Source organism: Ahaetulla prasina, chromosome 4 (assembly GCF_028640845.1).
Source record: "Ahaetulla prasina isolate Xishuangbanna chromosome 4, ASM2864084v1, whole genome shotgun sequence".
NCBI classification, from domain to species: Eukaryota; Metazoa; Chordata; class Lepidosauria; order Squamata; family Colubridae; genus Ahaetulla; species Ahaetulla prasina.
Window position 1 is genome coordinate 101,207,051 of NC_080542.1, and position 15,634 is coordinate 101,222,684.

The 15,634-nt window shown below is 33.0% G+C and overlaps 1 protein-coding gene across 9 annotated transcripts in view; it reads left to right on the forward strand.

Moving 5' to 3' along the window:
- The window catches only part of ANKRD28 (ankyrin repeat domain 28), a 90,554-nt gene that overhangs the window by 25,532 nt on the left and 49,388 nt on the right, over nucleotides 1-15,634 (forward strand). For 2 of the 9 annotated variants that reach the window (XM_058181060.1, XM_058181068.1), the window contains exons 1-7: nucleotides 3,306-4,676; nucleotides 5,636-5,719; nucleotides 9,202-9,280; nucleotides 11,031-11,101; nucleotides 12,187-12,387; nucleotides 13,969-14,056; nucleotides 15,382-15,524. In XM_058181060.1, coding sequence (XP_058037043.1) covers nucleotides 4,554-4,676; nucleotides 5,636-5,719; nucleotides 9,202-9,280; nucleotides 11,031-11,101; nucleotides 12,187-12,387; nucleotides 13,969-14,056; nucleotides 15,382-15,524 — 789 coding nt within the window. In that variant the 5' untranslated portion in view covers nucleotides 3,306-4,553. The other 7 variants (XM_058181063.1, XM_058181064.1, XM_058181062.1 and 4 more) reach the window with 6 other exon arrangements.

A 15,634-nucleotide genomic window follows, 5' to 3' on the forward strand; every position in this document is an offset into this window, starting at 1 on the left:
TTAAAAGCCGGATTTGCTTCAGCCGAAACATGCCTTTAAAAGTAAAAAAAAGCCTTTGAGGATCCCACCCCTCAGCTGAGATCGGCAGAGACTTTAATTTTTTTAAAAAAAATTTAAAGTCTCCTCTGGCGATCTCACCTGAGTTCCTCATCAGCAGAACCTTACTTGTACTCTTATTTGTAGAAAACATGTTTTCTACAAGTAAGAGTAGAGATTCTAAGGCACTTACCTGATTACTAATGAATGCATGGCTTTTTTTCCAGCCCGAAAGCAGTTTCACTTTCAGTCAGACAGAATCAATCGCTGGCTTTGCTAGCTGAGGAACTCTGGGATTTGAAATCCACAATAAAATAAAATAAAATAAAATATTTGTGCAGCTTTCTGAGATTTGGTGTGTTTCTGTAGTGTTTCACTCTAACTACACAAACACACAAAATCTCACAAAGCTGTATGTGGCATTGTGTGTGTGTGTGTGTGTGTGTGTGTGCGCGTGTGTAAAGTGTGAAAGTTGGTTTTTGAGCTTTTTGTGGCTGTGTGAAGTGTGAAGTGCAGCTGCTTTTACATTGTGTGTGAGTCAGTTGTATTGTGTGTGTGTAAAGTGTGAAAGTTGGTTTTTGGTACCTCTTATTGTTTTTTATACTTTGTTAATTATTTTTATTATTTATTGTTATTGGCCACGCCCACCCAGTCATCTGACCACCAAGTCACGTCCACCAATTAAGCCACGCCCACCGAACCGGTAGGGAAACATTTTAGATTTCACCCCTGGAACCAACAATAAAGAACAATTTAGTTAGAACAATTAATCAGTGGAATGACTTGGCTCCAAATGTTGTGGGTTTCCAAAACTGGAGGTTTTTAAGAAAAGAGTGGACAATCATTTGTCTGAAATGATACAGGGTTTCATGCCTGAGTAGGGGGTTGGATTACTCTGTTATTCTGAAAATCTTTACTGCATATTAGATCTTTATTTAGCAACCATCACAAATAATAAGGCCATAAATAATCAAGCCCAAGTATATGGCATAATGAATAGATATATGAATTGCTAAATATCAAAGGATTTAGGGGACATCTTTGTCAAAATGCATATGAGAATAAGACCTGAAACGATAATTTTGAATGCTGATGAAGGAGTCCAAAAAAAAATCCCTCAGATTTTGTAAAATAAAAATATGATCCTTTCACTTTATATTTGATGTATGATTGATATGCTTAATTGAATTATATGAATGAATGAATGTAGCCTTTCTTAAAATAAAACACATAAGTATATAATGGCCCTGGAGGCCATTTTTTTCTTTGGATCTTTGGGCTGCCATATAAAATGGGATTAATAGGGAATCAGAATACCATCCTAAATTTTTAGACATTATGCCTTATAAACTAATTTTTCTACAAACCTTTTAAACAATGATATTAAAATGCAGATAACACTTATATTGATTCATTAAATCAATAAGAATGAATTAATATACAAATGTTAGCAGATGCTTTTATGTTTCAAGTTTTATCAAATGCTGAAATTTATTTTTATTTTATAACTTATTTTTAGTTAAAGTATGTATGACTTCATGTTGTCAAAATAGACTTATCAATTCCTTAACTAGATCTTAGAATTAAAACCCTGATGTGTGCATGTGTGTTTGTGTCTTATCTGTATGTTTTTAGAAGCTTAATACAAGAAATGGAAATAGTTATGGAAATATTTTTGTACTTTAATACAAAATTTGTACTTTTTTATATTAAATCAGTATTTAGTAGAACTTGTATCATAATTGTAAGTGATTGCACTGAGCACTTAGTGGTTTGTAAATATGTGTAATATCCAGAATGCCACTCGCATATTTAAAAAGTGAGAAATGTTCTGGTTTACCTGTGATATTTATTTTATTTATATTATTTATATGGCCACTCATCTAACACAGGTGACTCCAGCATGCAAGCAGGGATTAAAAGGAAAATCAGAACATCTGTTATTTTCTGAGGAGGGACATGTAACTTGAATTATATTGAGCAATTGAAGTTGAATTGTATTGAGGATTCCATCTAGCCATTTTTCATAATTCTTTTGTTCTTTTTTGTTTATCAATTTTCTTACTGCATTTGAAGATTCAGAGTTTAAAATAGCAATGCTTAAATGTTCATTCCCCATTTTATTCTCACAAAAACTCAAGACGTAGACATAATGACCAGGCTGAAATCACTCATTGAGTTTAATGGAAATGCAGGGAGTTGAGTCTGAATCTCATCTCTCATAATGTTTCCTGTACATCTCAAGAAATTCCAATTACACATGGATTGTTTTGTTTTGCTATTTTCTTTCTGTTATTTTGATTTATAAACATTCCATCCCAATCTCATGAATGTTTGTTTATCCAACAATATTTTTTAAGGGATACTTTGGGGTATAAAGTATTAGTTTGAATTATTAAAATTGGAAATTCTAGGCTGTAGCAAGATAACTAATCAGGATCGTGAACCTGGTTGTAGCAAACATAGCAGCAGATTACTCTGTTTTGAAATTAATGAAAATTTTTAGTTTAATGGAAAGGGAGGAAATGCAATGTGACCAGAGTCATTACTTCCAAAGTTGGTGTCTATGTTGTCTCAGTAAAGGATAGAAATCTATTATTAGAATTATTTAATAAGCATCAGCATGTTTTATAATTTATCAGTTTCTAGTGCTTTGGGCATACAGTATATTCAGAATGATATCTTCACATATCAATGCTGCCATTGAGCACATTGGAACTAAAATGTAAATTCAGCGTAATGGATTATTTTTCTCTATATGAATGCAGTTTTATTAAAGTTGCAGGTTACATGCAGTTTTTGTCTAGTAAGTAGGAATTGGTGGGAATGGATTGCCTCTTTAGAAGCTTTTTTAATGTTGATTTTTATAACTGTATCTGTCAGAAACATTTCATGCTCATAGTGGGTTAACAGAGACTGCTCTAAAAATAGAGTAACAGATGAAAGTAGTTAAGGGTTTGGAATTGTTTGATTCCCTATATTGTTACTCAGCTGTGCCAGTATACTAGCCTTTCTGTGGCTTTTAGTGGAAAATGTTAAAAGTACCAACATAATTTTTATGTTAGAACTGAATTAGTCATACACAATTGGCATGGATACTCTGTGAGAACTGCCCAAAAGCTCTTTCTTCTCTCTGCACAGGAAGTTGCATCCAAAGCAGTAATTCAGTTCTTTGGTAAGTGTAACATGTGAGCATTACTAGGCATTTCATACTGCGGTTCTGCAGCCTGCTGTTTAGATGATCGCTTGATTGGAATACTGCTGTGGGTGCAACTTTATGTCCTGTGTGTCTTTTGTAATTATCTTTTTTAAGGCACTATATCTGCAATAATATTTACTGCATCAAACATCATAAATTAATAGCAGCTTTTGGACTGAGCATTTAACCTGAAGCAACCTTCAAGGTGGCATCGGCATAGATCTTTGAATAAAGAAGTTGACTGAAAGATTATATGTAGGACCTGATTTTTCCCCCCTTACTGCCCCCACTCTTTTTTTTTTCTTTTTTACTTTGGTCTGAATGAAGCTATAAGAAGAACTCTATTCACAGTGATGAAAAGAAGCATTGGAGTGATGAACTACTTCTGCGAGAAAAGTCTAAAGCAATAATTCCAATGCTTATGCTTTAGTATTTTCCTAAAGTGCTTGTACTTGCTGTTTTTATGCCTTCTTGGAGCAGCTAGAGCAGTGGGCTGATGGTTGACGACAAATGTACTGCATTGCTTTCTGCCTGATAGAGTGAAGCATTCTTTGTTACTGTATGTTAGAGAAACTGGGTTGAACAAAGAGTATTATCATTATTATTTGCATTTAATTGTCCTTTATTGTCTGAATTGTTACGTGTAAAAGTACTGTAACCTAGCTGTACATTTCAGGAATGTTTAAATGAAGAAACATTAATCTTAAAGATCTAGCTTTGAATAACTACAGAAAAATAATTTTTACTTTTTACTAGATATGAAAATTAAAATTTTGTTAATTAAAATGAATTATGAATGGGAGCACTTGATTAGTCATGTGTGCCTTTTCTGGTAGAAATCTGACTACTATTAACTGGAGACTGTCCTTGCAGGACTGGGGAGAGCTGTGATTATCTCTGCCAGAGCAATTGTCTCTTTCTGCACAGAATGTTGTTATGTTGTATATAACAACGAGCATACTGTTTAGAGAAAACTTCTGTAGAAATTAAACAAAAGCAATGTATTTGATATAAGATATAGAATATATGTGCTGTTGTGGTTTATATTTTAACATTGTTTGAATGAAGATCAATACTGAATAAAAATTCAGTAGGAACAGATTTTTTGTTTATGGAATATTACTTGAAAACTTTGTTAGAAAATACCTTGTTAACTGAATTGGCAACTTGTAAACATATTAGTTGCATGAGTTAAAATTTGAAAACACAGGAGTAGTTTTTGGTAATTTAGGTTAGAAGAAAAGAACTTATGTTCTGTGTCTGTTTCACTACAACAAGGCAATTGCAAATTTAAGTTGCTGGTTTTTTTAATGATCAAATGAGTCGAGTGTGTATTGTTGTTTTGGAGGAGGTGGAAGATGATTCTCCCACATTTATTTCCAAACTGCCTCAGGAAAACTTATCTCTACATCCTTCAGCTTCAGAATATGGCATGGTAAGGGTATGTGCCTTATTATAATTTTGGTTCAAATCACTTGACTTGATATAAATATTTCTGCATATAAAATATAATTGATATCCATCTGTCAACATATAGAAGTTAATAAAAATTCAGTATATACTGCCTAATTCCTATTTTATGGAAATCTGTATTTTCTAACATTCTAAAGAGGATTATTGTGGCCATTTTCTTTAGAAATAAAAAGGGAAAATGCTTAATGGTCATCATCGTCTGCTAGTTTATTGGATTCTAATTGGCTGAGAATTCTTTTTTAAGAACTCATATGTAACACTCTGTTCTTAAACATGTAAACATAGATTCTGTGGTTTTAAATTACTTAATCTTGTAACGGAAGCTAATGTTCTATTAGATTTATATTGATTCATTATACTATGGCATATGTGCAGTGTTTTGTGATGACGATAAAATATGTACAATAGAGATTTTTAGAGATATGTAATGGTTGTCATGAGATAATTTAGATATTTTTGCATTTCTTTACTTATCATAATAAACTATGTAAACTTTCCTGTATTTTCTATTGGCAAGTTTTGTAATGATGACAGAACACATGCAGTAGGTATTTTTCAAAATATGTAGTGAATATCATCAGATAATTTAGATATTCTGCACTTCCTTGCTTATCACAATAACTTCATAAACTTTCTTGTATTTTCTGTTGGTAAGTGAATGTGTTATTGCATTTTTTAAAAGTAATGTGATAAGGATATATATCCTTTTCTTTCTGTCACAATATCTAATATATTCCATAATACAGTACATTTTTGTTTTGTTTTGAAAATAGTAGTTTAAGCAGGACGTTTTTTAATGATGGCTTTTATAACTTTCTAAGATAAAGATAACTTTCTAAATGTTTTTAGTTATTCATGATTTAATATATAATTACATTTAAATACCTCCCTTAAAATTAAAGTATATTGTTATTATTTATATTTCAGCCACCACTTGTCCAAGCTATATTTAATGGAGATCCTGATGAAGTTCGTGCACTAATCTTTAAAAAAGAAGATGTCAATTTTCAGGTAAGTAGATTTGTTTTCTTTTTATAGCGCCTTTTCCTTTTTAGGATACTATTTAATTGTACTAAATTCAATTCATGCAAGTACAGCTTGCATGAAAAACACACAGAGAAAACATTTTCTCTGACCCGATTTTAGCTATTTTTTATTGTACCAATCTTAAACAGGCCTCTCATACTTTTAAAACGTATTTTTAAAGATTCAATTATCAGTGACAAATTGCAAGAAAGACAACTGTTATGACAAATGTCATTTTGACCCTGCATTTAGTCATATAATTTATTTGTGTTTATTCTCCATGTTGCTACTTCAGTATCAAAAAATTTCTGAATATGTTATTCAACAATTTAGTAGAACTGGAGTTCATTTTCTTTCATGAACGCAAGAAAGCTTCCTAATACCGTTTGGTATACCATGCATACCAAAGTTTACTAATCACCTTATTACTATTATGAGTAAGTTTTCATTTGTTATTGGCTTTATTGGAGAAAAAATTCCAATAAAAAGTTAAAGTGTTGCATACTTCTTTCAGTGTTCTATCATAAATATTCCATTAATGTAAAAAATTACATGGGGCCCAAGTACCTCAAAAAAATAAATATTTTTATAACAAAGTCATTCAGTTAAAATTAGTGATTTAACAATTTATTTTTGTCATTTCTAAAAAATTTTTTGGAGAAACTTAAAAGATTTTTATATCACTTGGGAATTTATTAGGTCTTGGACCTGTGCCATTGTTCATATAATATAATCTAATCAGTAGTGAGTTTCAAATACCAGTGCTACCGGTTCACTATTGGTAGTGCGAGCGTGCGGCGCTTCTGCGCATGCACAGAGCGTTTTTGATTAAGGATGGGCGGAGCCTCCCACCGCTGCCACTACTAGTTTGCTCGAATCGGGGTGAACCGGAAGCAACCCACCACTGAATCTAACCCTCTTCTTACGTATTCCATTCCTTCTTCCCTCCTCTGTTCCTTTACACAGATAGAGCACATGACTTATTATACTGTTTTGGATTTTTTCCACTATTTATGTCATTGGCTACATAAAACAGGGTATGGAAGGGTGGGTTATAGTTACTATGAATGGCAATATTATTCTTACATATATGCAGTTATATTTTCTCTGTATATCTGTTTAGAAATGGTGTATAGTATCTGTAACTTTGCATTCCTGATTAAAAGTAAACTCTGAATTTATGTACTAGTAAAAAGCATGATTAATATTTTATCCATTAGTTTGGCACACTATGAGAAATATATTTTATGTATTAATAAGAAACAGCAACTATTTCTTTGTGATATTTGATTACGTAACATTATATAAATTCTTAATGACCACATAGATAAGTTTTCTCATGACAATCTGTTTCTAATCTGTTCATTTGCTTAAAAAAATCATTTGGCAACGTAATTCCCTGAATAATTGTAGGAAACATTCATTTTATTGATTTATACGTCATTAAGTATTGTGTTGGTATGAAGCAACAAAAGAGGCATCTAGTGCACCCTGGAGGAAGATCTAGAGTGAAGGCAAATGAGCATAAGTAGGAGCCTATATGAAGACTTAACCTTGTGGTGATAGTGGGAGAAGCATACTTTTTATTTCTCCATTCTTATTGCATCTGCAGATTGCTGTCAGTAGCCCTGTTTCAAGTGACCAGGGAGCTCCTGCTAGGCCATTTTAAGGAATATTCTTAGCATCTGTCAGACACAATCATTTGACTTCTCAGAGTCTAATTCTGGCTAGGCAGATCTTTTAAAAGTAACTGAAACAAGTCTGAGCTCTATTATCTGGGAGGAGTTTAAAGCAATTGATCCTGAGGAAGTGGGCAAGGTTTTCATGGGTGTGAGCTTGGCCAAATATATTCTAGACCTTTGCTCCTCCTTGATTAACACCTCCCAGGAGATGGCATGTGGATGGGACCAAGCAGTGATTAATGTCTTTTTGTGGAAAAGGTAGTACTGCCTGCCTTGAAGAAGGCAATGGTGTGCTTATTTTCAAAAGCTGTCTGTGTACCCAGCCATGTTACAGTGTGGGCTTAGACTGGGGTATAGCAGGAGATCATGAGTTCAAGTCCCACCTTAGTTGGTTGACAGCTGGTTGATTTTGGGCCTGTCCCTTTCTCAGCCCAACCCACCTCATAGTTTTGTGGGGAAAATATGAGGAAGAAGGTGTGTTGGATATGTTTGCTACCTTTAGTTATTTATAAAAATAATAAAGGGGTACAAATAAATATATAAAAATAAAATAGCACTGAAGCAGCATTCATTGCATCTGCTCATAATCTTTGGAGGGCTCAGAGATGGTGCAACTTTCCTGGCTCTATTGATCTCTTGATGACTTTCAATACCATTGATCCTGGGATCCTTCTGGACTGTCACTGGGATTGTGAATGGGAGACACCATTTTACGGTGATTCTTCTTTCTTTGTGACCAGTTTCAGTTGATGTTGATGGGTAAGGAGAGGTAGAGCCCGAGGCGCATGTAGCATGTAGTGCCCAAAGGCTCAGGTCTTTCCTCTCCTCTCCTCTCCTCTCCTCTTCTTTTCTCTTCTCCCATACCTACATGAAATCATTGGTAAGGTTATCAGATGGCAGAGGGTGTAATGTCATCAATCTGTTGATGATACCCAGATTTATGTCTCTATACCTGATTGGGCATATGATGCTGTTCCAGTGCTATCAAAGTACCTGGACGCTGCAAGGTTCTGGATGAGGACGCATTGACTTTGACTCAATCCTGGCAAGGTAGTGCCTTTTTGTCTCTTTGACACTGGAAGATGTTGTACTCACCTGGATCATGCCTTGTTTTTGTTTGATTATTTTATTTACTGTTTTATGGTTATGCTTTGCTGTTATGAGCCATCCAGAATTGTTTAAGATGGGCAGCCATAAAAATCTTTTAAATATAAATATAAATAAAGTAAATAAATACTTTAGTAGAATCAGAATAAGTTTCAGTTCAATTAATCACTACAAATAGTTAGATTACTAGCATAATTATTTCTGTCATTACCACCTTTTTAAATTATACCAATAATCTTATTTATCCAATCAGTGCTTTATTGTTTGTTATGTTATTTTTAGTGAAGGCACATACAGTTTTTAAAATTATGATTCATCTACATAATATCAAGAAAAATTTAACAAATTAAAATTATTTATTTAAGCAGTACTTTTTTTTTAACAAAATGTTTAACAAAAACTTTTAAATATCTCATTTAAATAAAAGGAAAATTTATATCTTGAAGACTAGAAATGTATTTATATACACATCTGTATGAATTTTAAAATATATTCTTCCTGTATAATTATGGTTTACATGGGTTTTATTGTTTTATTTTATATTTTCAGTTTTAATATACTGCTTAAATAAAAAAATCTAAAAGCAAATATATAAATATTTTATGCCAGAATTTTAAATTGTAAATAGTTTTATGAGTGAGGTTACTAAAGTTTAATATTTTTCTTCTCTTAATAAAGGATAATGAAAAGCGGACCCCTTTACATGCTGCTGCATATTTTGGAGATGCAGAAATTATTGAGTTGCTTATTTTATCTGGTATGAAGCTTTTTGTTTATATGGGGAAAACTCTTCATATGGAAAATCTTTTTTACAAATCCTTGCAAATGTAGTAAGAAATATTGATACTCTAATTTTTATATATTAACTGTTTTAATACCAACCAAAGATAATCTTTGTGGACATCCTTTCTAAAGAGATGTAAATGCCAGTATAATACTACATTTCTGGCAATTATATTGTTTCTGTGATTTAAAAAAAATCACAGATAAACTTTAATTAAAATATTCCTTTTAAAGCAAGTAACAGAAAATATAACATTTAGGAAAAACATCAGGAGAGTTAGTATCAATTTTATAGAGAAAAAATGTCAGATGTTATGCATTAGCTTATTAAAAACAATGGTTAGAAATAAGTATTAGGAAGATCTACATGCTAAATTGATACATTAACATTTCAATATTTTCTAATATTTTTATATGAAAATGTAAGGATTCTAAACTCTTTTTGATCGGAGGAATTTGGGGTATTGCTAGAATATCCCAAATTTTCTAGACTGGAAAATGTATTAACAAGTTCAGTTGTTTTAATGATTATAAGCATGCTAAAAGTGGAAGTATTGAAGCCCTGCCTGAGGTTCTAACCATTGTGTATCCCCATAGCCATCTAATCATGGGAGCACAACTCCTCCTCAACCCCTTGGGCCAGAAAGCTTCAACTGGTTATGTATACAGAAGTCTGCCACAGACCAGAAATCGTTGCTGGCTAGACCCAACAGTGTGCAGGGCTTCACCCTGCCCTATCACACCTGGATGGCCTTAACCGGCTAGGCCCAGCACTTCATGGGCCTCTTTTCCCACCATTCCTGGGAGACCTTGCTTTCGCCCTGCCCCAGCACAGCCGGAAAGCCTCAGCCACTTAAGCCCAGCAGCATAAGGGTCTCCAAAAATTAGCCACCTCATTTAATGACCATGACCTATGGCCAAAATTCTGGGTTCAATTGTGGTTGTAAATCAGGGTCTGCTGGTATAGCTCAGTGAGTCAAATTGTGTACCATAACTTGTAAAATATCAGTATAAGAGGATTAAATAAATGATAAATAAAGCATGTAGTAAATGTTATGTAGTATTGCAATTTTGAAAAAAGGTAGAAGTCTCTTTTAGAATAGGAGTTTGATGAGGAAATAGATTTGCTTATTTTTACAAAAGATACATTGATCATTTGACTTGAAAACATGCCATTTTATACACCTATCTCATGTTTTAATGTTTTTCTAATAGTAATGCATGCATGCATTTATTTTATTTTTATTTATTTTAATCCAATTAGCCTTTTTAATTCTTTTCAAAACTTGCCTTGAGAATTTTATCCCTTAGGGATATGGCTCAGTTAATAACTGAAATTAGTAGTTCTTAAGTTTATTATTAATGTGATTTTTAAATAAAAATATGAGAATTAATATTCCTCTTGCTAGTATTACTTCTCATTAACAAAATATTTTAATGTTGGTGGAAATAAATTTGGACAGTTTACTGTTTTTCTTCTAAAAACTCTTTTATTCTAAGAATGTTGTTTATTGGAAGCTCTGCATCTTCAACTTCTTGCAGTGTAATCCTATGATATTACTTGGAAATTAGTCTCACTGTGTTCAGTGGAGCTTACTTCTAGATAAAATACACAGGATTACAATTTTGAATTATAATCTGTATTAATTCATATTTTTGTTTTGGACCTTCAATTGCAGTTTCCTAAAAGTTAATGCTGTAAATTTCTGTGCATTTATTTGCAGGAGCTAGAGTTAATGCCAAAGACAGCAAGTGGTTATCTCCTTTACACCGAGCTGTTGCAACACGTAGTGAGGTATGCAAGCTTTTTTTAACCACTTAAATATATTTTATTTCAGAATATTTTTGTATTGTAATCTTCAATTTACAGCACTTGGAGAAGGATTGGTATTGCTCATACATTGGCATATTTGCAAGCTATATTGAGTTGATACATAACATCTTCCTATTATGATGCTGGCAAAAGTTTATATTAGGTATTATACCATCACAGTCATGATTGATTCTAAAGCATGATTGGAATAAGAGGATTCAATAATGAGTCCACACCAGTGCTACTTTAATATGTCAAAATATTTTTTTAAAATAAATATTAATTGGACTTAACAAAGAATGGAAATAAACAAGTCCTCTCCAATATATGTGTATTATAGTTGGAATATCACTTTCTCTTGGACTACAACTAATTATAGGTATAAGTATAATATTCAGTGGATATAATTCAATAGGAATTCTGAATTTTGAAAGAGCCTCTGTTCTTCATTGGATTATTTATCTAATAAAAAGACATTTTGCTATGATTCATGAATGGAAGCTCAAAGAGTTGGAGAGAGAGATGGTATTTATCAACACTACATTATGGTAAGATTTAGAATAGCCAAGCATTGATACATGTCCTAACTTACCTAATGTTTGCTATAACCAAAAGGCAGATAGGATTGCTTCCAAAAAACCGTAGTAACAATTAAAGCATTTGTTTTGCTGTGAAAATAACTAGTAGCTACTGTCAAAAAGCAACATATTGTGGGAGTGAGCATCTGTAGCTCAGTAGGAGCTTGCCAAAATGTAGGATGTGATAAGAAGCAAATAAATCTGACAATTGCCTATGTGAAAACATTTATCCATATAACTAAATACCACAGTTATTTTACAAGTACATTGATATGGATTTTTCTTCTTATCTTCTTAAAGGTCCATCAAAACTAGGGCTGATTAGAAATCGGTCGCATACTATTTTTTAATTTTTCATTAGTCTTTTTTGCTTAACTCTCCCTTGAATTAGGTTAGACTTCAATAATATCTTGGTTTTTGGTTTAAGGAAATGTTAAGAGTGAGAAGATCATTAGTAATTATATTATATAATGGCATGTTATTTTTTAGGATGCTGTTCAGGTGTTGTTGAAGCATTCAGCTGATGTCAATGCCCGTGACAAAAACTGGCAAACACCATTACACATAGCAGCTACAAAGAAAGCTGTCAAGTGTGCAGAAGCTTTGGTGCCGCTACTTAGTAATGTAAATGTATCAGATCGTGCTGGTAGAACAGCATTACACTATGCAGCGTTGAGTGGACAAGTTCAGGTACAAATGACTTATTTTCACTTCCCCAAATCAGTCAGCTAACTGCAAGCAGGTGTTCATTTATATGATCTTACTGGTACATGTAAAAGAAGTAACAAAACATATCTGAATTTTCAAATATGATAGGAAAATCATCATATAGCTAGCATGTTCAAATGGTCTTTCAGCCAAGCCACTTTTTTAAAAAAAAATCATTTGATATTATTGCATTGTGGAACACAAGGAATTAAATATGGAATTACCAAACAAATTTCATAGAATACACTATCCAGTTCCAAGCAAGCAAAGATTTAACAGTGTTCTGCTTTATATGCACCTAGGCTTTATTGTTTGCTTATTACAGGTGATGTTGGCCTTCTTGGGAAAACCAGACAGGAAACACAACTAGATGAGCTAACTTTATTATAAGACTACATTAACAGATTCCTTCGAATCTGAAAATACAGATTTCCTGCCTACTACTTTTAACTCGTGGACCCATTAGGGGAAACCTTTCTAAGTTTCTTTCTTTGGCTGCTAAACATTTGAGGCTTCTGCCACTTCTCGTCGGATGGTTTGTTAGATAGCATCTCCTCTCTCTTTTCCTCAGGATTAAATATGCATTCCATCGTGGTGGTTTTAAGTTTAATGATCACTTGTTCAGCGACCATTCAAACTTATAAATGTACTGAGCAAGTGCTAGTTATAAATGGATCTCATATTTGCAGCCATCATTATATCCTATGATAACATGATCGTGATTTGAGACTTTGCTGGCTTCCCACAAGCAAAGTTAGTGGAGAAGCCCAAGGAAGTTTGAAGTTGCGTTCATGAGAGATGCTCACTTTACAAACAGTCCTCTTTTAATGCCAACTGGGACTGTTGGAGCTGATGTTGCTAACCCCTGCAGTCACATTTTTTTAACTTAAGACTGTGTGGTTTAATGACTGAGTTTGCAGATCCAAGTAGTGTCTTTAAGTGAAAACTACTTGCACTTGAAACTGATTAACAAACATTATGGATACAATTAACATTTTTCTTGTAGCTTGATTCTTGGGCTTATCCTTTATATAAGATGTAGTGTTAGATTAGAAACTTTTGCTGGTTTCCTAATTTTTATGACTTTGTTCAGGATTTCAGAAATAAACTGTATTGCTCTTAATAAAACTAATATTTCAATAAAAATCTAAAAATTACCCGTCTGCTAAAGCTTAGCAAGAGTTTTGGCTTCTGTAGAGGAATGTGGAGATAACCTTTAAGAAGAAGTGCAAAAACTATTAACTATACATCAAATTAGTCTCAAAAGGAAGAAGGGGTAAGAAAAATATTTAGGATAACACTGACTTGATTTTGTTTCTAATGAAAGGGGGCAGGCAGAAACATTTCAAGATTCTGTTCCCTGATCTGGCTTACCTTGAAGTACTAATACTCTCAGTTATAAATACATTTTAAATGAGTTTAAATATTATGGTATATAAGTGTAATATTCTTTATTTGTTATAAATAAAATGTTATTGTTTTAAAAATGTTACCCAAGCATTGAAGATTGGATTTCACCCAAATAATTCTGAATATTAAGAAATATAACTGTCTTCATTCTAGATGGTCAATTTATTATTGTCTAGAGGTGCCAATATCAATGCCTTTGATAAAAAAGATAGACGGGCTATCCACTGGGCAGCCTATATGGGTATGTAAATTAACTTTTTTCCTTGACTTTATTTAAAACAGACATTTGCATGCTATTTTCTTCCTGCATAGTTTGCATGAAGTTTGAATGGATATTTGGGGGGCCTATGTCCAGTATATTTCCTTCTTGATACAGATGAAAATGTATTGCTCTACCAGTATTGTAAGGATCCCTAGTTTAAAATCATGATATTCTGTTACCAAGAGACAGTCACATGTTGTTATTAGAGTTTTCTCTCTCTCTATGAATTTAAAAACTTTAAGTATCTGCTCTGACAGAATTACAATTGGTTAAATATTTAAAGATGATAATTTGTATTGTAAGGAATAGTAGAAAGCAAAGGCATTTTTGATATGTTCTTTTGCAATTACATATAACATCAGAACTATAACAATTTTTTAAAATATCTACATCCAAGTATTAAAACTGACTGATCAGGCTAGAAATTCAACCTTTTCAAAAGCTTGAACAAAATATTTCAATTCAACCCAAGTAAGACTGAGTAGTTTTGGTATTAGGACCCCCTTATTCCTGCGACTGAAGATCTTGGTGGGATTGCAATACTCCAAACAGAACCAGTACACAATGTAAGGTCCTTCTGGACTTACAGCTCCTATTCAAGGGACAGGTGGCAGGTGAGGGCAGTGGAACCTTTACACAACTTTGTATTGTGCACCATTTGCACCTATTCCTGGCCAGAGGGCAGAGCTGATGGTTACCAATGCCATGGTTGCCTCCTGAATGGATTGCAGTGATTTACTTAATATCTGTGACAAGAAAGTCATAAACTCACATAACAAATATTTCACAATATTTCACTGCTAACACTTAGCAACAGAAATTTTGGGCTCAATTGTGGTTCTTAAGTCGAGGATTACCTGTAGTAAACCTATAAAGTTTTTCATGGCATGAGACTGAGTTATTTGATGGACCATCTCTCTCCAATTACATTTATTCATCCCATTAGGTCCAGCAGCAAAGGCACGTACTGGGTTCTAGTATTAGGGAGTACTATCTGGTGGAATCCAGTAACAGAACCTTTTCTGTTAGGGCACCTTTGAATCATCCTTTGAATCATCTGCCCCCTGAAACTGGCCTTTATAAAGCATTAAAGATGGTTTTGTCACTAAGCTTGCTGACCAGTCTGTATAATGATTCTACCGATTAGTGTCAGTAGGTCTGTTTTTACTTCAGATGCTGATTACGTGTATGTTGTATGTATGTATTATGTATTTTGTGGTGTTTTAAACTCTTGTTATCCAGATGGGTAGTTACATAAACTGAATGAATGAATGAATGAATTTTATTTTATTTTATTTGTTGAGGTTATATTGATGTAGTAAAACTGCTTGTAGCTCACGGAGCAGAAGTGACATGTAAAGACAAGAAATCATATACACCATTACATGCTGCAGCATCTGCTGATATGATTAATGTAGTCAAGTACCTTCTTGATCTTGGAGTTGATGTAAGTAGAAATAATCCTAAATCACATTATTCATTTAATTTAATAGGTATATTGCCATAATATACCAATTGATAAATAACTAGTACTTTTAAATAAAAATCGATAACATT